Source organism: Anguilla anguilla, chromosome 16 (genome assembly GCF_013347855.1).
Source record: "Anguilla anguilla isolate fAngAng1 chromosome 16, fAngAng1.pri, whole genome shotgun sequence".
NCBI lineage: Eukaryota > Metazoa > Chordata > Actinopteri > Anguilliformes > Anguillidae > Anguilla > Anguilla anguilla.
The window spans coordinates 12,717,535-12,742,129 of record NC_049216.1 but is presented as its reverse complement, the minus strand read 5'-3'; the positions used below and the strand labels follow the sequence as shown (position 1 = coordinate 12,742,129).

General features: G+C 42.0%; 1 protein-coding gene across 1 annotated transcript in view; it reads left to right on the top strand.

Annotated features, from left to right (window-relative positions):
- LOC118214799 (polypeptide N-acetylgalactosaminyltransferase 18-like) overlaps window positions 1-24,595 on the top strand; it is a 75,137-nt gene that overhangs the window by 25,313 nt on the left and 25,229 nt on the right. The window contains exons 2-6 of the mRNA XM_035395026.1: window positions 8,126-8,321; window positions 10,091-10,257; window positions 20,221-20,404; window positions 21,432-21,629; window positions 23,628-23,742. Of these exons, the coding sequence (XP_035250917.1) occupies window positions 8,126-8,321; window positions 10,091-10,257; window positions 20,221-20,404; window positions 21,432-21,629; window positions 23,628-23,742 (860 nt within the window). The remainder of the gene's footprint in view (window positions 1-8,125; window positions 8,322-10,090; window positions 10,258-20,220; window positions 20,405-21,431; window positions 21,630-23,627; window positions 23,743-24,595) is intronic.

Below are 24,595 nucleotides of genomic sequence, written 5' to 3'. Positions count from 1 at the left end.
CTTGAAAAGCCTGGAATGATGCGTGAGAGACATGGATCAAGAGAGGAAGGGGGCCCCCAGAGACTGCTTATATGTATAGGGCCCAGAATTTTGTGCTACACCCGTTTTGGAGCACATACTGTTTTTCCCACGGCGCGCAGGAACTGCCGCAGTGGGCTATGCATGGCAAATTGTGGTCACTCACTCACTCACTCACGGATGACCTGTGAGACACATGCACAGGTGGTGCTTCGTTTAGTAGGACACATGCGCAGGTGCATCTCCCAAAATCACCACTTCAAACGGCACAAGATTTTTAAGCACAGCTTTATCGCCTAACGTTACTTTAGCTTACCCTAACATGTTAGCGTATCGACTACTTTAGTTAACCTACTTAGTGCGTGCCACCGATACAGATGTATGGACACACGGAAGACAACAGATAACGTTACAGAGGTGAGGACATGCCATAGCTAGCTAGCTATATAGTTAGCCAAGTTTTACTCATGACACTTTGTACAAGTGCGCCGTAGGTCTGCACGGTTTCGTGCTTGTTGAGTTCTTGAGATAAGTCAGGTCATTGGCAAGGTGAAGTATTCCAAGAAAATAATGTCAGTCATTGTCTAAAATAGTTAAATGGGAAAAGTATGAGTGTGTGAAGGACACTGCAGTTTGACTATTTCTGTAAAATGGTGGTGCAACAGTTGTTCCTCTGCTGTGCTCATCTCAGGAGGTCTTATTGTAATTTATTGGAGAGTTATCTTATGTGTTTTATTTTGTTTGATTTCACACTCCATGTCCAGACTTATGGAGTGTGACCATGCACGGCCAGCTTTTCTTTTTAAAAAAAGACCATATTATTTTATCCAGAATGGGAACAGAAATGGGCTGTGTTTCAGCTCTCAGCCATGTTACCAGAGCAACAGTGTGCATTATCGCCTAATATTTCCCTCTGCATGTCCCTGCCGCCAAATATAATGAAATGTATAAATGAAATGTTTTGCTTTTAACAAAAAAGGATAACATATTGTATCATAAAAGTATGATATGGGGAAAAAAGACAAAAATTGTCAGTAAAATCCAAGGCATTCCTCTTGAGAATCCGATAAGCTGAAGTGGTAATGTTCATAAAGCATTCTTACATAGGACTGCCTTGCTTTAAAACCGCTCTGAAGGCTGTCTGTGAATGGGTATTTCTATCATGAGTTGTGCTCAGTGCTAGCATTTAAAATAGTATTTCAAAGAGAAATTACACTGAGCACAATGTAACCATCACACAACTGGGAACTCGCTTGAGACAGCTGGCATGAACAGACACATTCTTCTAGAATACTTGATGTGTTTCTTGTCAGAGGTCTGTAGTTCTGTGGAGAGGGTGTTTTGTAACTGTACCGATCATGCTATAGAGATAGGTTTAAAAAGTAATGACGCTTGGTTTAATTAGATACTTTGTGTAACATCATAGCTTAGGGACACACATTGAACACCACATTATTTACCCAGATAAGTTCCATGGGGCTTTGGGGGCTTTAACGACCATACTGAATCAGGACTCGTCTGTCTGAGGAGGCCTCTCATCTCATCAAGTACTTCAAGTGCAGCCCTACTTGGCTATAGCCATTACACAGAACTAAGGTCCCTCACAGAGTGGTGTGACTACTGGGCTTGACTGGGCCAAAGCCCTAATGTAATTATTCCACTGCTTTATTATTAGTGAAGTCAAGGACATGGCTCATTTTGGCTAAAACACAGGGCGAAATATCTCTTTAGTCGTCCAGCCTGCGTGTAAAATGATGCCTGAATAATTCATTTGGCTGCAGCTTCTTTTAAAGTGGTGCTATATCTGTAGTGAACAGAAGGGTGTTGGGGGAACAGAAGTGTGTGCATGTGTGTGTGTGTGTGTGTGTGAGAGAGAGAGAGACAGAGAGAAAGCGAGTGTGTGTGTGTGTTTGTGTGTGCCCTAACCACACACGCACACTCACTCTTCTATTCCCCCACAGTCTGCTGCTCACTACAGCTATAGCACCACTTTTAAACAAGCTGCAGCCAAATGAATTATCTAGGCTTTATTTTACACTGTGTGTGTGTGTGTGTGTGAGGCCCTCTATGAGAGGCCATTGAGGCCATAAATCATACTTGATTTCATGCACAGCATTATATTCTCTCAAATACACCATTATATTCTCACATACACCATCATGCTTCCTCACACACACAAGCATACTCTCACATACACCATCATACTTTCTCACATACACCATTATACTGTCTCACACACCATCATAGTCTCTCACCCAGAATCATAACTCAGGCACACACACCACCAAACTCACACACAGTAATTCTTCTCACAGACACAGTCATACTCTCACATATAAATGTAAAACCTCTTATGCTCACATAAATTTTCTTACATACAGCAAGCATTTGAGATATTTCATAGGAGTATGTGAGAGAATGATTGAATGTGTGAGATAGAATGTAGAGACTTGTAAATTGAAAACTGAAGGCTTAATGATTCGTAATCATAAAATGAGGATTTTGTTTGCAAAACGTGGGCGACAGTTATAAACTGTCATGTACGAAACAGCTTTTGGGTTTATGTTTCTCTGGTTTACAAATCTTACAATGTTAAGTTTATCTATAATTTGTTTTTCAAGGAAATCTAGTGCCTGCCTATGCCTGTACAGTGTCCACCTGGTGATCTTACCTGGTCTTGTGTGTGAGAGAGTATGATGGTGCATGCGCGACGGTATGTTGGTGTGTGTAACAGTATAATGGTGTGTGTGGGCCGGTATGTTGGTGTGTGTGAGAGAGCATGATTGTGTGTGTGGGAGGGTATGTTGGTGTGTGTGAGAGAGTATGATGATGTGTGTGAGAGAGTATGTTTGTGTGTGTGAGAGAGTAATGGTGTGTATGAGAGAGTATGATGATGTGTGTGAGAAAGTATGTTGGTGTGTGTGAGAGAGTATGATGATGTGTGTGAGAAAGTATGTTGGTGTGTGTGAGAGAGTATGATGATGTGTGTGAGAGAGTATGATGATGTGTGTGAGAAAGTATGTTGGTGTGTGTGAGAGAGTAATGGTGTGTGCGAGAGAGTATGTTGGTGTGTGTGAGAGAGTATGATGATGTGTGTGAGAGAGTATGTTGGTGTGTGTGAGAGAGTAATGGTGTGTATGAGAGAGTATGATGATGTGTGTGAGAAAGTATGTTGGTGTGTGTGAGAGAGTAATGGTGTGTATGAGAGTGTATGATGATGTGTGTGAGAGAGTATGTTGGTGTGTGTGAGAAAGTATGTTGGTGTGTGTGAGAGAGTAATGGTGTGTGTGAGAGAGTATGATGATGTGTGTGAGACTATAATGGTGTGTATGAGAGAGTATAATGATGTGTGTGAGAGTATAATTGTGTGTGTGAGAGAGTATAATGATGTATGTGAGAGTATAATTGTGTGTGTGAGATGTCGTATGATTTATGGGTTAAACGGCCTCTCGTAGCCCGCCCTCCCTCTGAGAGCTTTCAGGAAGCTCTGCTCCTGCTCAGACAGCAGGGAATGGTCACAGTCTCAGCTGGGGCACGCCATGCCACATCTACCCATCTGTCTCAGAGACAGACTGCACAGACCCCACAGCTCGCTGCGCTAGTGTGGAGCTGCAGGCGTCCTGAGAGGGAAGGGGATGCATCATCAGTGGGGGGCTGAGGAGGGAGATTCATGTGGAAAAATTGGACATTTACCAAATCCTTATCAGTCTCTGTGATCGATTTGTTTATTCGCTCGGGTGTAGGACAGAACAGTTTGGGCTTCCAGAACTGCAAATGTTTCATTTTGGCCATTTTCTGCTTGAGATTTGGTTGTGAGGAAAGGAGAAGTCCATTTGATTCCCGTAAGATGTGAAGGAGAAACACCAGTATTGTTGGTTTTCATTTGCGTTCCTGGTGTTTTTGGATTGCTCATGTGTACCATATTTTCTCTTTCAATGCTCACTGGATATTTACCCAAGGCCATTGTGTTCTTTGTGTGCTACTCGTGTGATATCCTGACCTGTGAGGCTTTGGTCTCAGTGTCAGATTTGATGTAATTTACTTTTCAGGTGGGTGCTACCTACCTGAGATTAGAATAGAATAACTGGGTTTGTGTGCTGTAAGAAGAGAAATTATATCCTCCATCCCAGGGACTGGCATTAGAGAGGAGCGTGTGTGAGTGCCTATGGGAAAGCTGAACAATGCTCCATCTCTACAGTCTTATTGATCAAATGGAGAAATTATAGTCTCTCACAACACAGCCTTGTCCCTTTGTAAGAAGACTTATATTGTAGCAGTACACCAGTACTGTACTGTTCACTTGTTGTGAACTGAAGCGGGTTTCACACACCGGAGCCCTGGCTTCGTTTCTCCTGAAGCTGAAGGACTGAAGCGTGAGCTCTGAGCTTCAGACCTGTTTGTGCTGAAGCCTGTGATCTGGAAGTACAATGAAGAGGTGCACTATTCCATAACCTCTTTTCAGTCCTGATTCATTTGTATAATGGGATTCATGTCACGTGACTTATGAGAGCCGTTGAGCTCCAGATTTCCGCTTGAGAAATGGATCTGTGCCCACACACGGACTGGCCGGGAGGAGAAGCAATCAAAAAAATAGAGCAGTGCTTTTTCCATGTTGAGATTTGAACTCTTAATGTAACATCAAGCTCAATCAGAGTTTGAAGATGCTAGTGGGCCTATTAAAGTGAAATCCATGTCTAGGGGAGTGGTAGGGAGTAGGGATGGGCAATTGGATGATTTTTAGTGCTCGAGTACCTGGGGAGAATTTCGATAGTGTATTTGAGCACTCGTTCGCTCCTGGCGGGGGAGGATCCCATGATTATTGCTATTTTTAGCAGATCCTTTTCCCGTTTTTACCATTTCTGAGATTTCCTCCGTTTTTAGTGCTTTCCATGATTTTCCGGCAGTTTTGGATGGGAACTGTCAACCTTAATGTAGCCTACAGTGTGGTTTGTAGCCTATAGGATAGGCCTATGCAATTTCACCATATTGCAACATGCTGGGAGAAACAGTGTGGCAATGTAGATTCTAGAATGTTCTGGGATGAAGATTCCAGTCCTTGTCAGTTGTAATGGAATGTTTGATGGCCCCTGTCAAAAGAGTTGTTGATGAGCTCTCCTTCCCCATAACATGTCAGTGACAGTATGCTTCATCAAAGACTGAAACCTCGCAATGTACTTGTTGTACCAAAACAAACCTTAAAGAAGTAAAAAAGAACGCACGGTAGCCCAACCCTTCTTTATATTTTTGGAAGGCCAAATGCAGTTTGAGCATGATGTGTTTCATGTTCTGTTAAAGACAAAAAAGCATGCTTTGGAAAAACAGAGCAATAGGCGGAACACATTTCTGCTAAATTAATATATTATTTTAACCTTAAATGAAATTTTGGTTGACTAAAAAAAATCCTTATGTGGAGATTTAATGTGATATACAATTTTGACGTAATTTTCAAAGAAACTGCTTAGAATCATCAACAAATTTTCAAAGATCATTGGTGTTGATTGGGTTTGTATCCTTCAGGAGGCCGACAATATTGAGAACTTTTCCACTTTAAAGTCACAACACCTGCCGAAAGAACTAAACTGCGGAGCAAGGATTTCTGAAACTTACATCATTACCCATAAAGCATCAAACTGCTAAAGCTACAATTTGTAAAAAAAGAATAAAACAAAAGACGTTAATTCATATGAATTTATTTTTAAAAAGTTTCCGGGGTACTGTATAGCGCTTGAACAGTCTTTATCTTTCGAGTACTCAAATGCTAGAGTACTTGTGCCCATCCCTAGTAGGGAGTAGAGCTGTGTTTTTCTGACAATGGCTAACAATGACCTGAAATCAACTACTGTATGACAATGAACTCTCCCACTGTTCCCTTGAATCATATCGAACCTGTTTTGTTTGATCGGAGAGTGCAGCTTGCTGTTGGGATAGTTACTGGGTCGGTTATGTAGATTAATGTGAAGAAATACAGCCTAGGGCTTTACTACACGGCCTGAAGCATTGCCAACATGTCTGGCACATGTAGCCCTGTGAATCTTAACTGAAAGCGACCAATAATGCTGACAAACTTTAATTTCAGAAGGAAATGCATTAATCCATTTTCATTATGGCAAAAGTATATAGGCTACTGCTGCTCTCTGTCAAGCTTTCAGCAATACAGCAATACTTAGCCTGACTCCATAATAATAATTCACAGAGAAAGACAGCAGTTACACAATCATCCAGAGGAGTAGATGAAGCAGGTGAATGCCAGCTAATTGTCTCTCTCTCTGCCTTGGCAGCACTGTGGCGGACTATGCAGTGCCCTGCATGTTCAGGATTCCATCCTCGACCTTACAGCCCATCACTGTACTGAGCACAAGCGCTTTAGCCGAATGCAACACCTGGCAGTCTATAAATTCACTATTATCAACATTGTTTTGTCTGAATTCCGTTATTTTGTTAAACTAGTTATTGGCATGGCCAATAAAACGTTTTAGCAACAGATGTTTTCTGATTAGTGTATATTAGTATTTTTAAGTCATTGTAGTATGTTTAAATACTGTTTAAGCTTATTTCAATAATTATATAAATAACATTGTATATCGTGAAAATGTTGGCCAGGATAATCAAGCAATGAATATGAAGTCTATACATTTGAATATAATTGCAAAGCCATTTTCAATTCAACTAAGAAAGTATTTCTTTGACTATATTTCCTCATTTGGCTAAAACCAAAGAAGTGTCTGCCTCTTAATGTAGCATTGTTGAGGTGCACTGTCTCAGTGCCAGTTGCTAACAGGACCTGCCTTTGACCCAGCAGCGTCTGCACCATCCCTTGGCCCCAGCCTCCATCTTCCCCCTGTTGGCTCTAAATTACGGTGGTGTTCATGGCTGATCTCGGGACAGTGTACTTTTCACTGGGCTGAATTACAGTACAGTTTATCCAGAAGTCTGTTCTTTCTCTAGCATGATGCCTCTGTAGTAATATCTGCCATGCAGGTGAACTACAGGGACTGTGGTAACAGCATTAGGTGTGTATCTAGGCTACAGAGAACCAATAGCAGCATCCTGAGTGCTCACAATAAGGAGAAAGGAGTCATCACAAATGCTCTGCACACACTGCTATTGTTATTTTCTCTTTATCATGTCCTGTTCTGTGTGCCTCTCTGACAGGAGAGGTCACGTTAATAATTGAACAGAGGGAAAAGAAATCTTAGGAAGGCATGTTATGGAAATTGGTGATATTTTGGACCATTATCCAGTTGTATTACTGTTTAAAGCAATTGGAAAATGTGGAAAATCTGGCAGCATAGGTGAAATACTCTGTCCATCCAGGGCCTGGTAGGTGCTGTATGATTGGCTGTAAAGAGAAGAGCAGTAACTACAGTGGGACACCGGCAGAGATTAATTACTGTATGTGAGGAAATGCACTGTAGTGGCCATATTAATATAACCATGCTATTCATTAGCTTTCTTTAATTACCCTCAGAGCACATTTTAATATTCCATATGTTTTATGAGGACTGTGTTTTTGTAAAATCGATGTTCGTAAATACAGTAGAGCTCCCAGCTGTATTTCTGTGCGTTATTGATGCTGTGAGTGAATTCAGTGCCCTACAGTATAACAGCTGTTTGGGGTGTTATCACTGAAGACCATGTCTTTAAAAGAAGGAGGCGTATTAAATCCCAGCCTTTTGGTACACAACAAATTAGTGGTGAATTGCTGAAGAAGGTAATTTAGAGGGTCTATTTAAATTCAATTAGATTTCTCTGGTAGACAAAGCAGTCACACATACGGACAGGCTGTTTGAGGAGCTGTAATGTAGCCCAATCCAGTTTATGATCCTCCCTAGAGCATTGTACTTTCACAGGCTTATTCTGTGTTATTTTGGTATGGAAAGTGCTATTCAGAGGCATGGTTTGTTATTCTAGAATGTAATGCTCTATTCAAAGGCACAGGTTGTGTAAAGCACTATTCTGAGACATGGCTATTCTGGAATGTGAAACATGGCTATTCAGAGGTAGGGTTTGTGTTTTCCTGGTATGTAAAACACAATGCAGATGCACAAATGTCAGGCTAATGTTGCATTAACATTGGACTAACATTCTTTTCCCTCCCCACCCACAGAGACGCCTCCAAAGGCAGATGAGAACACAGCGGCAGAGTCTTTCTCGGACTCATCGCTGTTCTCCCGCTGGGGTCAGGACCTGAGCCCTGAGACCCGACGCGTTGCACTGAAGAAGTTCCAGTACTACGGATACAACAGCTACCTCAGTGACCGGCTTGCCCTGGACCGGCCCATCCCTGACCTGAGGCCTGATGGGTAATCTGCCAGACAGAGGCTGGCAGGGCATGCTGGGAAAATATGTTCATATCTACTGTATATAAAGAGGCAATTGGATTAGGGTGGACCAACTCCATATTAATGCCCATAATTTTGGATGAGATGCTGGAAGCCAGATGTCCACAAACCTTTGGCCATGTACTGTATTTTAGTGGACCGTTTAGGTGGAATATGATTGAGTTTATGAACAGGCTGCCATGTATCTCTGGTCTGAGAAGCGTTGGGCCGAAACAAGTCTAGCCCATCAGGTGCCAGCGGTGTTCCAAAACAAAAATTCCCCCATTGAAGTCCATTCAAAACTGAATTTACCCTGGCCAAATTAAATTATTTTGGACATTACTTTTTAAGCTCTAAAATTTATTCACATTGAAGTAATTACTCTCCAGGCACCAATTTGTTTTCTGAGTCCCATAGAAGAAGATATAAGATTTATTTCATTCCAATTTGGTCCGCATGGTTTCACGTTACATTGCAGTAAATATTGAAAAGGTCCATTTTCTGGTCTTTTCAGTTGAACTAGTCTGCTGATCAGTGGTTCCTTTTTTAGTCATTATTCCTGCACAATTATTTGTGTGCCAAATTTAAATTAATCCCTTGTAAAATGACAGGCAAGCTTCCAATTAATGTTATTGAATCATCGCTTGCACATCTTCAAAAATAGCTGTGAGTAAAACTTAAAAAGCAAAGCCTTTTATTATTTTTGTTTGGAGATAAAATGACACCAAGACCTGTCTTGAGTTAAAAAAAAAAGAAAATAATTGTGCTCAGACAACTGAGATGAGGAGCTGCCTCAAACCGTATGTAAACTAATGCAATAGAGAAGACGAAACTGTGACTGTCACTCATAAAATATCTTATGAAGGCTGATCTAATGGATGAAACACCATGTTTCATTACTAAAACTTATTAAACATATTTTTGCACATTAACTGTTAATGTTTGGGTGTGGTTGTGTGAATGGATGGTTACTTGATTTGCATGAACGCTGCAGTGAATCGATTAGTGCAGATAGCATTTGCAGCTGTGGCACAATAACTGCTCTATGTATTTTCTCTTAGTGAATCTACCCCGCATATTTATATTTACAATTCTGATTAAATCCTATAAAATTTGCATGTTTATATGTACAGCCTCTGGAAACCTAATGTCACTGTGTAAGCTGCTTTGGAGTTACTTTAAGTGTATTTTCTTGCTTTAGACCACAAATCCTTGAATGGCACTGTACCAGATATTACCAAGACTGGTTGGCAGAAATTTTTGTAATTGTCTAAAATATCCTTTACTGCACAATTCGGCTGGGCTAACTGAAAACATACACAAACTGAAATAATCAGAAACTCCAGAAAGTGGAATATTCTGAGCCCGGACTTAACTTCAGATTCTGATTGAAACCAAGGGTCAGTTTACTTTTCCGGTCGTGTATTCCAGCTGAGGAATGTTGATTGATTAATAGATTGGATGTTTGATTGACTAGAACACTTTGTGAAGACATATGGGCATTTGTTTATTTAATTGAATATCTGTTTGAAAGTATACACTAGTTGAATTGATGTTTTCTGATGATAATTTAACTATTCCAAATTCCATTAAAATCCATTAGATGGTTTTTTCTCATGCAGCCAGGTCAACATGAAGCAAACAAAACTTTTTTTTTCCAAACAGATGGCCCCAGTGGCTCCTGAAGTAAAGCTTTCTGCCAAATCCAGCGAAGGTATCAAAATGATGTACTCTCTTCTGTCTCCCTCCAGGTGCAAAAACAGCTCGTATCCCCCAAACCTCCCACAGGTTAGCATCGTGTTTATTTTTGTAAATGAGGCGCTGTCCGTCATCCTGCGCTCCGTTCACTCCGCCATCCAAAGAACGCCCCCCCACCTCCTCAAAGAGTTCATACTGGTGGATGACAACAGCAGCAACGGTGAGTCCCAGCGCTTTTATCCTCTGCTTTCATCCCCCTCTCTTTCATGCCAGTGCTGCGGGATGGCTTGTAAAGTGGGACTTCTGGGAAAAGGCTTTTCTTGCAGTGACTGTGTCTTTGTAATACCCTGTTTTCTCATCCACCTTGGCTGAACACACTTTCCGTAAGTCCCTCTGGATCAGAGTATCTGCTAACAGAATAAATTATGGCTGTAAAATTAGATTATGTACATAGCAATCTCAGCAACTATTGTGCCTAGGTTGTGAGCGTAGCAAGAGAACTGCAGCTGAGGCAAGTTCTAACAATTGTGATGCACCCCCTGCCTTGCCCCACCCACTGCATTTTAGTGCTGCCTCTGTTTGTGCCACTCAACCAGAGCACCCCGATTTCAACTGTGTGAGGGGTGAAGTGAGCCACTCACTACCAAACCTTCCAGTTTTTTTACATAAAAGAAAGGAACATCAAATAGTGCTTGTAGCATTTTCGTCTTCTGAAACAGCTCTCCGGGGTTTCTGTTCTGGAAACCCACTCACGTCCTGTTTGACATTCTGATAATGACTTGCCAACTTGTTTGCAATAGAATTCTATTATATCTGCACTGATAGATTTCTCTTTGTCCTTATTGCCAGGGCTGCTGCTATGATGGCCGATAAATGTTGTCTCCTGTTTGACCATCTGGTGTCAAAACAGATTTGAAGATTTTATTTACCTCTAACTCTTATTCACGCTAATTGATAGATGCAGCTTTATTGTTATTAACATTCAGTTCAGGTCAATTTTATTTGTACACAGCTTTTTACAGAGACACTGTCACGAAGCCGCTTTTCAGTGGAAATGATTCAAGCAGATTGAAGTGTCACGCTCACAGCCGCTGACTGTTGCATAGATCATTAGCATGTGTCATATGGCTCTGGCTAAACATTACATCATCAGCATGTTGGTGTATTCTGCGGGACTTGTCAAGGAACGGAAGAGGGCACACTGAAGCCCTCTATCAGCCCAGCTTGGCCAGTCAGATGGCTCACAGTGTGGTCCCACTGAGCTCAGCAGATGAGCTAAGTGATGATGGCCATGAGTAACGTAGAGCATCTCAGAAGCAAGCCTGTGTACGAGAACATGTAAGAACATAAGTGCGCATGCTGACTAGTACAGGCCATTCAGCTCATCCTGGCTCCCTCCTGATAATAATAATAATAATTATTATAATAATAAACTTTATTTGTATAGCACTTTTCAAAAACAAAGTTACAAAATGCTTTACACACATAAAAGAAATAAAATAATACAAGGTGTAGACGACAGCTTAAGAGACACATTAAAACAAAGTATATGAATAAATTAATGAAAATAGGAGCAGCATGAAAGAGGGCCAAACAGAGGAACAGATACAGATACAAGGTTAAAAGAATATAGTAAATAACAGGATGTTAAAAAATATAAAAATAAGAGTAGAATAGGTATTAAGTGGCTAAAACATTAAAAGCAACTTTGTAAAAATGTGTTTTAAGAAGAGATTTAAAACGAGGCATCGACTCAGCGAGCCTGATATCCTCGGGCAGGGCGTTCCAAAGTCTAGGAGCTCTAATCGCAAATGCCCGGTCTCCTTTTGTTTTTAACCCAGACTTTGGAATGACCAACAGTGCTTTGCCCGAGGATCTCAGGCTATGGGTTTGCTCATAGGGGGAATGTAGATCTGAAATCTGAAAGTATGTCGGTGCTAGACCAGACCTGACCTTGAATGTGATGAGTAAAATTTTAAAATCAGTTCTAAAAGAGACTGGCAGCCAGTGTAGGGATGCTAGGATAGGTCTGCTTCCTGTGCATCCCTCAGCTCAGCTCTCTGACCTGTTAGAAATTATCTGGGGCTAGTCTACCCACAGAACAGTTCTGTCAGTCTACCCCCTAGAACTGTGTTAGAACTAATAAGGAAATTGTCTTCTCACATCAGTGCTATTTCATCCATTTTAATTGAAGTCCTGTATTTCACCTAAATCCCAGGGATATAATTAGGGTTATGGTTAGAATTAGAGTTAGGGTAACACAGTAAGTGTTAGGGTTGACGTTATGGTTATTTTCAGGAGCACGGAAAAGGGGTAGCAAGACTCAGTCCTTGATTTCGACAAACAAATTTGGGCCCAACATGATAGCTTTATGTATTTTTGTAAATAATTCACTTAAAATATGTATTTCTTTTGTTGAATTGGCAATATTTTGATTTTTTTCATCCATTTAATAGAAAAATCACAGTTTTGCCGTTGCCGTAGTTGCAGTGAAAATTGTTGAGACTGGAACTCCTTGCACTACGGCTCAGCTCCTATGCTGCTGTCAGGTCCTGTACAGTGACTTTGACAGGGCAATTTGACTTAATAAAGCTAATTAGTGGAGAAAACCAAACGGCTGTAGTTAAATATGAGCCGCAAATTGGCAGTGTGGATCTGCAGTCATTAGGAAAGCACAGGGTAGCTGCGTATTAGAGGCAGAGGGCCAGTGTGGCCCAGTTATAGATGTGCGGAATGGCAATGAGATTTGTTCATTTTTTTAAATTCATTTGAACTTTTGAATAATAATAATAAAAAAGAAAAGATTTTTCACACCTGGCACCTGGTTAGGAAACACTGGCATAAGCAGACTAAGCTTATATAAATGAGAGGTTGAATGTATGTAGTGTTTCTTTGTAAGCTGGATTTTCCTACTGTAAAAAATGGGAGCATTTCCATCCCTACCTACGTACCTCATCACACTGTTAGGGTATGCACCTTTTTGTTGTCCCCGCTATTATAGACAGCAGCAAAAGCTGCTGATAAGCTCATTTTACAAAAAATTTACAGAGAAATGTCAGTGGAAATGTATTATTTATTCCGCCAACAAATTCAACAGTAAGCAACCGGCATGTGACAGACAGTGAACTCAAAATGGAGTCTAAGGTGAGGGATGTCCGCACTGTGACATTACCATCCGTTAACCATGGATCTCCCAGAGAGCTGCAGACACAACAGGACAGGGTGGACCTGTGCATACCTGTGACTCTGTGTTTACTGTGTTGACTCTGTAGCCGCATTGCTATGTGTATAGAGCTGGCTCCCACAGTAACACAGTAGCAGTGTAAATGTGTCTGTCTGTGCCCAGTGTGTTGTCAGAAGCAGTAAATTGCCCCAGGGCCAAACGTTCCCCTTGTCCCCAAAGGAATCCCCACTCTTTTTCTTCTCTGCATTCCAGAGGAGTGCATTTACCCAGGAGCACAATGCCCTGAGACAGGTGTTTCCACTGATACTGTTTGTTGGGGAGCAGTGGAACTAGGCTGTGTGATGTGAGCAAGTTAGCGATTTGGGTGTTTTGTGAATACTTCTGACTTCAAATATTCATTCTTATGAGACAATAGTGGATTTTTTAATTCAATGAAGGTGCAGGAGGACTTTTGTGCAGAATGTTTCCATTTCCCTCAGCCTGTATAGACCTGTATAGATTCAAAACATTGCTACGGTCAGTCTTTCTAGAAAGGTGACTAAATTTAATTTTTATACACAATGGTCATTTCCACTGAGCAAGCAGCACACTGTTGTAAATGTACATGGCATACATTAGTACTAATAAACAATACTAGGACAGAAATCACCTTTGGCAGTTTTTGTCAGTTAGATGTGTTTAATAGACACAGCAGGCCCTGTGACAGTATCATTGCTGTGCTTTCCTGTTCACTGTGTCTGTGTCCATGGCTCTGCAGGATTGATCTTCTCAGCTCTGAGCCCGACTTTAGGTAATGAATGTGTTACGCCTGTTATGGCGGGAGGCTCATTATGATTAATTGCAAAGCAATGCTGATCATCATTCTTATTCCCAATCAATTCACCCTCTTGTAAGTCATCTAATTATAAATACAACTTGTCATCCTTTGGAAGTTTTTTGTATGCATTCAGGAGGGGCCAGATGTATTTCAGCGAATGGAATACATTTGAGGTTCAAGCAGGTAAACAAAGTTCTAAAAATTAGACAAAATATTCTGTTTTGAATTGGAACTGGTTCCAAATTTCCAAAAAACTGGGAGTTCCTTAAGAAATGTGCATTTTGAATTAAACAGATCTAATCAGTTCAGAGTGGTGCATGTGTATGTTTTTGAATAGTACATGCATTTTCACAACCTCTTGAGATTGCAGTGTTGACAGTGTGATAACTGAAATACAGATCGTAGTTTTTGGGTCACTTGATAGTACACTAATTGGTTTCTGGGTTCCTGCATCGCTAGCCTGCTTTGACTGCCTCTGAGCAGGTTGCAGAGGTATAAGGCCTCTTACTTCCTCCGGATTTTAATAATAGGCAACACTTCAGAAGCTCTTTCTACACCACAGGCTGTTTGTATTAAACCCGATCAAAGCAGGACTGTGAACTGAAAATATTTCTAGCCCTTGGTGGCAGCATGGAGGAACCCACCAGGTCTGCAGCGCCTGAGTAGAACACACTGCCTGTTACAGGAAGATACAAAGAGAAAAGCACAAAACAAAATCCGGACTATGATGTAAGCAAAGATATTTCCAAGTAAACGCAATTATTCTATCACAAGCTCTCTGTGGAACATGCTAGAAACAGCCCTCTCCAGAAAAAGCACACACAGTGAGACAATGAGAGGAAAACAAGAATAATGCCCTGGCATTCTCCTTTGTCCCTCTCCAGTCTTGTAAATGGCTTTTCCTCCAGTTCTCAACAGAAAGGATATCCTTTGTGATGCTTTTTTTCTTGTGCCATTTGGGATTATGATGAGGGAAACACTCTTTGCTGTTTGTGCTTTTTTGAGATCGTTGATTATCATCAAGTGGTCAGCCGGGTCAGACCCACGGATCACGAGCCTCCAAGCCACGTTTGTTCATGGTTCCCCTTCAATCCTGTCTGACAGAGACCATCAACTTTGTGTGATTTAGCCTCCATGCTCTGTTATGCACTTCTTAAAATTATGTTGTATTGTTCCATTGCTGCATTTTTCAGTCTGTATTTAACCCATAGAAGCTTTTCAGTATGCAAATATACCTCTAGCTGAGTAAAAAATGTTTTGTCTGTCTCTGTGAGGTCATAGTCAATTCACTCCACTCACAGGTGGTGGTGGGGAACTGGCCAGGTTCTGTTAGAAGCAGCAGCTGCTGTCATGTGATGCTGTACCTGGCTCTGTTTCTCCTAAAGAAGCTTACGGGGTCTTTAGGGTGGCTGTGTAGAATAATGCTTAAGGAGCTGGAGTTGCAGGTTGTAGGTGTAATTCCTGGGTGGGGCACTGCCATTGAACTCTTGCACGAATTGTGTACCCTCAATTGCTTCAGTAAAAATATCCATGAATGTATAAATGAAATGTATGTAAAAAATGTAAGCTATGTAAGTTTCTCTGGATAAAAGCTTCTGCTAAATGCGTTAAATTTAAATGGAATAAAATCTCTGTAGGAAAAGGATTGCACTCTGACGTTGGGCATAGACAGGTGTGACATGAGCTGTAGCTACAGATGGGTGCTGTGTGATGAGGTATCTGCAGTGAGGGGCTGGCAGTTCTGTGCTGAGTTGTCTCTCAAGCTGCAGAAACAGGAAGTGACAGATCATTCAGACCACCCTCTGCCCACTACTGGAGATATTCTTATGCTGGGATCCACCGTTAGCATTAATGCTTCAGTTTCCTGGTTGATTCACTGCTAGCAATACCACTTCAGTTTACCAGTGAATCTGCTGTTAGCTTTAGCGCTCCTGGCGTACGTGAATGACTTGAATTTCGATGCACAGGGTAATATCCTGCAATGACTGCTCATCACACAAAAACGAATGGGCATCTGATGGGGATTTAGGAAATGAATAAAATCACTGGTCTCAGAACAGTGCTGTCAAGTGTTGAGACATGAATAAGCACTGGAATACCCACGAGCCTCTTAGTTTGTATTTTTTTTATACTGTGCTGAAAGCTGAGTCAACAGCAGTCATGTGGAAAAAGGCAGCCGTCAGATAGAAAGGTATTAAACGCTAATGATTTTGCTCACTCCCCTTAAATCCTCATTACAGCCAGCCGCAGCCTCCGAATGACTTGCTTTTCCAGGTCATTGAACACAGCTGATGGATTTACTCTAGAATCTATAGATTTCTCATCTTTAAGGAATTTAGTTTCTTTTTCGATCTTTGAAATGATAGCACTGCTTCTCTTTTTAGTCCACGAAGGGGAATAGCCTCTTTAGCATGTCTGAGGACAGTAAATGCTTTTGCTGGTGGGTTTGAGCCTGACGTGAACATTTACTTATGCCTGACACCCCTCCTGGGGTATAGGCCGTCGACAAGGGACCTCCAGAGTTCACGGTCATTAGCTTTCTTTTTTATCTGATACCAGGTGCATCCCAGTCTCTTGGTGTCTGCCTGGAGATCCCGTCGCCAGGTGTTCTTTGGTCGGCCTCTTTTCCTCTTCCTTTGAGGGTTCCATGTCAAAGCTTGTCTGGTGGTGTTTGACACTGGTTTTCGTAGTGTGTGCCCGATCCATCTCCATCTTCTTCTTCCAATTTTGTCTGCTGCTGGCAGTTGTTGTGTCCTCGTCCACAGATCGTTATTGCTGATTTTGTCTGACCAGTGGATATTAAGAACTCTTCTTAGGCAGTTGTTGATGAAGGTTTGCACTTTATTGATTGTGGTCTTTGTCATTCTGCAGGTCTCGGTGCCATAAAGCAGCACTGATTTTACATTGGAGTTGAAGATTCTTATTTTTGTTCGTTGCTGTATCACTCTAGAGCACCAGATGTTCTTGAGCTGTAAAAAGTCTGTCCTTGCCTTGCCTATTCTTGCTTTGACATCTGCATCCGTACCTCCCTGTTTGTTGATGATACTCCCTGAGTAGGTAAAGGACTCTACTTCTTCGAGCTTGCTGCCTTCAAGTGTGATTGGTTCGACACTGGTTGCATTCATCCTCATGATCTTTGTCTTTCCCTTATGGATGTTAAGTCCTACTTGTGAGGCGGTAGCTGCAAGTGTTGTAGTATTATCCTGCATCTGATGGTGGCTGTGTGACAGTAGTGCCAAGTCTGCAAAGTCTAGATCATCCAGCTGTGTCCACAAAGTCCACTGGATTCTGTTCTTTCTTTGTTCAGTTCTTGTTCTCATTACCCAGTCGATGGCTAGTAGAAACAAGAATGGAGATAATAGGCAACCCTGTCTGACCCCGGTCTTGATCTCGAACTGGTTGGTGACCAGTCCTTCATGTATCACTCTACAAGTCATTCCAGCATAGCTATTCTTGATAAGGTTCACCAGCTTAGTGGGCACTCCATAATGTCTCAAAAGCTTCTAGAGGGTCTCCCTGTTCACACTGTCGAACGCTTTTTCATAGTCGACAAAGTTGACATACAGTGAGGAAGTCCGCTCTAATGATTGCTTGATGATAATACGAAGAGTGGCAATCTGGTTGGCACAAGGTCAATTCTTCCTGAATCCCGCTTGTTGGTCTCTTAGCTGTTGGTCAACTGCATCCTTCATTCTATCCAGGATGACTCTATTTAATACTTTCCCTGGCACAGTTGCCTAGGTCTCCTTTCTTAGGGAGCTTGTTGATAAAGCCCTCTTTCCAGTCTGACGGTATTTCTTCTTCTTCCCCTTCCCCCGTAAACATTTAGAAAGGTTAAAACAGCTCATGTGATGCTATCTGTAGCCTGTCTGTCTCTGTCTTATCTTAGAGTGTGCACCAGTCATTAATGTACATCTGTGGCTATGATGATGATCTCAAAAATCCATGTGATTCAGTGCCACAAGAGAATACCAGCTAACATTTAGTTTTCATACTCTGGTGTGACATTGAAAAAGTCCTCACTGCCAGAATATTTGTGAATTATTATGCATATATTATTCATAAGTCCAGATGATGCTTTAATAGCACAGATTTTTCAGAATTGGAAATGCACTGTGGCTTTGGAGTAGAGAAATTAACAACTGGATCCAGACAATATCCACGCTCTGTGTTTCAGCTGAATGAAGATGCTAAAAGATTAAAATGTTTTGGAATATTGGCTTCATCTGTGAAACCGTTTTGCGCTGATGGCAGTCTTAATTACCTAACTATAGCATCACCACAGGTGTACAAGGTAATTAGAGGAGAACCGCCAATTAGACCCTGTATATTGGGCTCTTATTTCAGCCCTTTGTGTTAAAAACAGAAGCGTGACAATTCAAGTAATTCAGTAACTGCATTCATGCTCAACATTTTAGCTGCAGTAAAGCTGTTTGCACATGATCAGTATCAAAATGCTCGGCATGACGTCGAACCATTAATGTCCTATGGAGGCTGCATTGACACCCAATTTGGCAGCAACGATACGCCTGGCGAAGTGCATGGTTCAGAATTAATACTGAGTCACGATGCTCATAGTTAAAATTGTTTGAACTTTGATGTAGTTTGACCTTTCGTAGCAAATGCATTACAGCCTAGAATGATGCAGGCAGATGTAAACTTGGAAGAACAGGTTAAAGTCAATGCTTTCTTTTTCTCTAGTGACAGAAACATCTTACCGCAGACAACCTACTATTATCATTCCTGTTTTCCAAACCCCCGTCTTCCAGGATCGATGACGTCAAGTTTCAACTGCTGGCGGCACTCGATTCTTCTTGTGTAGTCACCGCCTTGCTTGGCATTGAACGCAGTGCTCAGTTGTTATCATATGAAAGAGGAGTAAGGCTAACAGTGGCCTGGGGTTGTATGCTGATGGCAGTGGTATATACATACCTCTCCAAGGGAGTGTTAATTAAGGAGGTAGTTCCTCCCTAATTATGTATGTGCACCTGGTCAAGCTGTTAGTTATATAGGTTACCATCAGCATTTAACACTTGTTTCACTGATGAAGCCAGAATGCTGAAACCTGTGCATCTTTTATCCTCATATTAGCACCTCTGTTTTAACCAAAAATGCCAAAATAAGAGCGATCCGTTTCTATTTAAAAATAATAAATCAATATCCATCATCTCCTCACAGCCCATGCAAATTGCAGCCATGAGAACCAAGCTCTCAGATAAAACAGATTGACTCAGCTCATCACCGGAACCAAGCAGCAACCGATGCAGGCAGATTGGCAGGGACAGCATTAAGCACAGTGAAAGAACATTAACAGCCTGAACACATTAACATTAACAGCCTGAACAGGGGAATATTAACCGTCTCAACAGATTAACATTAACAACCTGAAGGGAGAGTAACAGTAATAGGCTAAACAGAGTGGAACATCTGAAGAGGCAGATTGACAGTGTTGTGCTGTGGGGGAGTTTGGCTCTGTTAGGGAAGGGAAACATAGCTGCATCCAACATAGGGCCCAGTGTCTCAACCCATATTCTTATCCCTAACTCATAAAAGCAGTCCCTTGGAGACACCAATTTACAATTTAGTCATTTAGCAGCTGTTTTTAGCCAAAGCAGTGTACAAACGTCCATTTCACATGCTAAGCAACTACCATAAGAGCAGGGGGGTTACCACAATTTTCTTTATGGGGCGGCTGGCGCCGGGGGGGCGGGGTCACAGACTCAGTAACAAGGGGCAGTACTATCTCCAACAGTTATATTAGCCAATGATAATATGATATTTTAGTTGGAAAAATAGGGGTGGCACCTGGGGTGGCCAGTCAAATTCCAGAGGTTACCCTGCCCATTCTATTGGACACAGCCCCTGCAAAAGAGCTAGAGATTGGTAAAGTTACAATCATTGAAGTTTCACTGTCATGGTATTTGTCTGAAGACTTACAAGATAAATGGAGAGAAGTGTTAGTTGGTATTTTATAAATATAGAGAAATACTGAGTTAAATTGAAACATTGAGGTGTAATTTTAAATGGTTTGAAAAGACGTTTGCAGAAGTGTACTGGGGTGGAGGTAAGCAGGCGTGAGGTCACAGGCAGCTTTGCTGTACTGTGAGCCAGCAGAGCCTTGCTACAGTAAGTTTTCATTGTGGACTGAGCCTCTGCAGCTTTGTGGTTTCTCCCGTGTGCAGAGGAGCTGAAGGAGAAGCTGCAGGACTTTGTGGATGAGACCAACAGGCAGCGGCCCGGCTTCATCAAGGTGGTCCGTCACGCCAAGCAGGAGGGGCTGATCCGCTCCCGGGTCAGCGGCTGGAGGGCTGCCACTGCCCCCGTGGTGGCTCTGTTCGATGCCCACGTGGAGTTCAACATCGGCTGGTGAGCCACTTACAGGAAGTACCTGCTAACCTCACAAACTGCGCCAGAGCCACGTCCAGAAAGTGCCTGTTGACCATACGTCCTGCAGGAAACATGTCACCTTGAATCAAATAAGGATTTACAGCATGTATCATTTTTTAGTATCAATCATTAAAACAATGTGGCTATTAATGTTTTAATTAGTACAATGATACAGTAAATGGGGTAAGTTTATTTAACAAGTAATGTTATTTTGTGCTGGTGTAAGAAGCTTAGAAACAGTCTTCACCTATGCAAATTGCATATTTCCAAGATTGCGTACTGATAACAGATTATTTGCAGTTGCTATATTGTATTCAATCAGTCATTTTCGTAGCTCAGACTACCTAATAAGTGAGCTGAGCAAAATAAAAAATAAAAAAATCAACATTTAACTGTTGGTAATTTCTTCTGCCTGCTGTCAATGAGAGGGAGTGGTGATCCTCTGCATTAATCATCTCACATAAATCATCTGTTTAAATACACACACCTACCATGGAGGTTTTGTGTAAAGGTCAATGATCAATAGGATGTGTGGACTTACTCTGCATGTTAACTAAACTTCCTATTCGTTATCTCCAGTCACTCTGAATCGAAGGGAAGTGGTTCTGCAGCTCTTGTTCTCTTATCAGTCGGTGCTGGATATGCTGTATTGCAGCTATAGAGATCTCTGCTAATTGTACAACTGTATTCTGTTAGCTCTGTCAGCTGCCAGCTCTGAAACAGGAGCTAACTGTAGATCTGCTATCTGAAATTCTTTGTTGAGCACACAACCCTCAGCCACAGGGGAGAGTTTTCATCATGAATACATTTCATTTTGTGCAATTACTGGCAGGATGGAAAAGATTACATAGTCCTTGCCATCACCTCCATCCAGCATCATCAGAGATCTGTCATCTCATATTTGTTCATTTTCACATTTTTTATTTTTTTCCACTGATACTGCAACTTTCTGAAGAAACGTGTTCTGTTGGGAAAGATTTTTTCATTTTCAGGTTTGTTCTTCCAGGGCTGAACCTGTTCTGCAGAGAATTAAGGAGGATAGAACTCGAATAATATCCCCATCTTTTGACAACATCAAATATGACACATTTGAGATCGAGGAGTACCCCCTGTCTGCACAGGGCTTTGACTGGGAGCTGTGGTGTCGCTACCTGAACCCGCCTAAATCGTGGTGGAACCAGAAGAACAGCACTGTGCCCATCAGGTAAATCCACTCATCAGCTCGAATTCCAGAACAGTGTTACTGCAACATCTCACCCATGGGGTACCTCCAGTACAGTTAGCACAGTGTTACTGTAACACCTCACCCATGGGGTACCTCCTGTATGGTTAGTACATTGTTCCTGCAACACCTCACCCATGGGGTACCTCCAGTACAGTTAGCACAGTGTTACTGTAACACCTCACCCATGGGGTACCTCCAGTACAGTTAGCACAGTATAACTGCAGCACTGTGCCCATTAGGTAGCTTCAGTTACCTGGGTAACTTTCAAATGGCAGTATGGAATCTTGTCTTTGCCTGGTTAGATGTTTTTATATGGTACATTTAAATGGACTTGCTGTAGTTACATTAAGATGCGTCACCGCCTGCTGCGATATTGCAAAGTGGCCGCCCGGTTCCAGATTAAAGCCCTTCTGACAATAATTTGAAGACTCCTTCACCCTTTTTGAATGCAAAATATAAAATGGAGGGAGCTAAACACCTCCTCAGGTGGCTTGCAGTGTCATCATATGAATGACCAATTTGCACTGTCATGACATTGACAGTGCTACAGTGCCTCCCAATATGAGAGACAAGCAGGTGCTCTAGACCATCATGAATACCTGCTTAGAAAGCATGCATAACTTCACTCAACCAAAAGCACTTAAGCAACTGTCCCTTAGGCCTCTCTTTAGTGGTACTGGCTTTATATTTTCATTGTTTTGTGTGGGAGGTTTGCGTTTTGAGCGCTCCTGACCCCAAGCATGACCTGAGCTGTTTTTAGCGCTTAGCGCTCGGAGAGCTGTACTCGTTTTGGGAGTTGAACAAATCTCAACTTTTCCTGACAAGTACAGCTTGTCAGTTTCACTTTGAGTACTACCAGCCAGTCAAGTTGAACGAGTTGCAGGACCATCACAAGCATAGAGTAAGCGGAAGCAGTAGCTACATATCAGAAACAAAGATGGAGCTGGTTGTAATGTCAAATTCTGGTTGTGCATGGGAGAAGAGAAGAATCCTCGCAGAAGTGGACATGTCTCAAATAGGCTAACAACAATTAAATACAAGAGTTGCCTGGTAAAAAAAATTGGTGCTGATGATGGGATGTACTTAAATGTAACTGATTCAGCTCATTTGACACAGTGTTGCTTAGTAGTAACAACAAAAAGTTATTACATACCAACAACAAAATTGCATTTACATGCAGGTGCCACCATTTGGCACCTGGTGCAATCAACGTGCGCTGAAACAGCTAAGCACTAATGCTTTTTAACTAGCTAGAGGTCCCTGGTGGACACATGCCCTATGTTTCCAGGTCTGTATATGGCCAAAAATGCATACCCCTGCAGCTCTGTACATGAAAAGCTAAAGCTGAATGTGGGAGAGCTGAGCACTTGTCTTGAGGATCAATTATTGCTGTAATCTGTAAATGATGTACTGCCCTATTGCATCAGTTTCTTGTAGGAGCATTTTCTCAGATCAATACAGCCAGGCCATGGAAGCTCTTGTAAAACAGTGCTACAAATGATTTCCCTATTGATCACAACTGCACAGCAAATGTATTTATGATTGTTATTCAGTATACAAATAATCTGTAACATGTATATTACCTTAGGTTGCCATTTTAATGAAAACTGGTTACATAAAATCATAAAGTAAGAAGTATATGTGGTATGATAATCACAGCTAACATGTTATTGAGACAGTCACTTTGGCCTTTTGCTTAGTGTGCTGGAGCTGTAGTCATTGGTGCAGTGATTTACTTCCCCCCCCCCACCCCACCCCACCCCCCCAGTACAGAATCCTGACCATGCCTCTGTGCCATGACAACAGATGGCACTGCTCCAGTGGGAGGGGCTTAAAACTGGGAACCCAAGTAAAAGTAGGGCTGGAATATTGGTTGAAGAAAAATGTGATTTGAATCAGTTTTGCAAAACTTGTAAACTGTGTACTGTACACAGACCTTTTTTCACTTCTTATTGGTCCTCTCATCTTTTCTCACAGGAGTCCAGCTCTTATTGGCTGCTTCGTGGTGGACAGACAGTACTTTGAGGAAATTGGTCTTCTGGATGAAGGGATGGAGGTGTACGGGGGTGAAAATGTGGAGCTTGGTATCAGGGTGAGTTATGATGCCACATCACTGCGCTTCAGCGTGAGTTATGATGTCACATCACTGTGGATCAGCGCAAGTCATGATGTCACACTAGCTAAAACACAGTTAATTGCACCTGCTTTAACGGAAGCACAGAGCATGGTTTATTGCTTCTTGTTTGGTGGTTATTCCAGCAAGCCCATGCAGCTCTGTGGCTCTGGGCAGTGTACAGTGCCAGTGCAGGAGCAAATGGTGCAAGGTGTGTCTGTTATCCTCCCCATAATACCTGCCCCAATTCTCTCAGCAATCCTGCTAACACAGTCAGGCCCCTAATCACATCAGTGATAAAACCAGCCGTATGTGAGTGAAAGCAATGCAGGCACACGCTGAATCAGACACACGGTAACCTGGATGCACACTAAGCACATTAAAGGTGTGCACTACACACAATGTGCAGTAAAAGCAGAGAAGGGTTGGATGCTTTATTCTTCTCTGGAGGGGGGCGGGGGTGCGGGGGTGGGGGGGGGGGGGTCGGGGTCGGGGCGGTTCTGAAACACCACTCTATCTGTCTGCACAATCAGCCCAGCATCCTTCAGCACATCCTTAGGAGGCCCAAATTGCAGCCGCTATTCTACAGATTAACCTCATACATTCAGAGCCACACACTCACACCACTGACTGCATGTAATGGTGGTTATAGTGCTGCAGATTACAGCCTCTCTTCCTGCAAAATTAAAAGGAGGGCCTTGAAAAAGTCATTTGTATGTCCCATCAAGCCACATTGATTTTAGTGTCTGCACACCTAGGAATGGGTTTTCTATCAATGCGGTAGTTGCCTTTAAAAAGCTCTCATTATATTAATGGCACAACAGAAGCAATA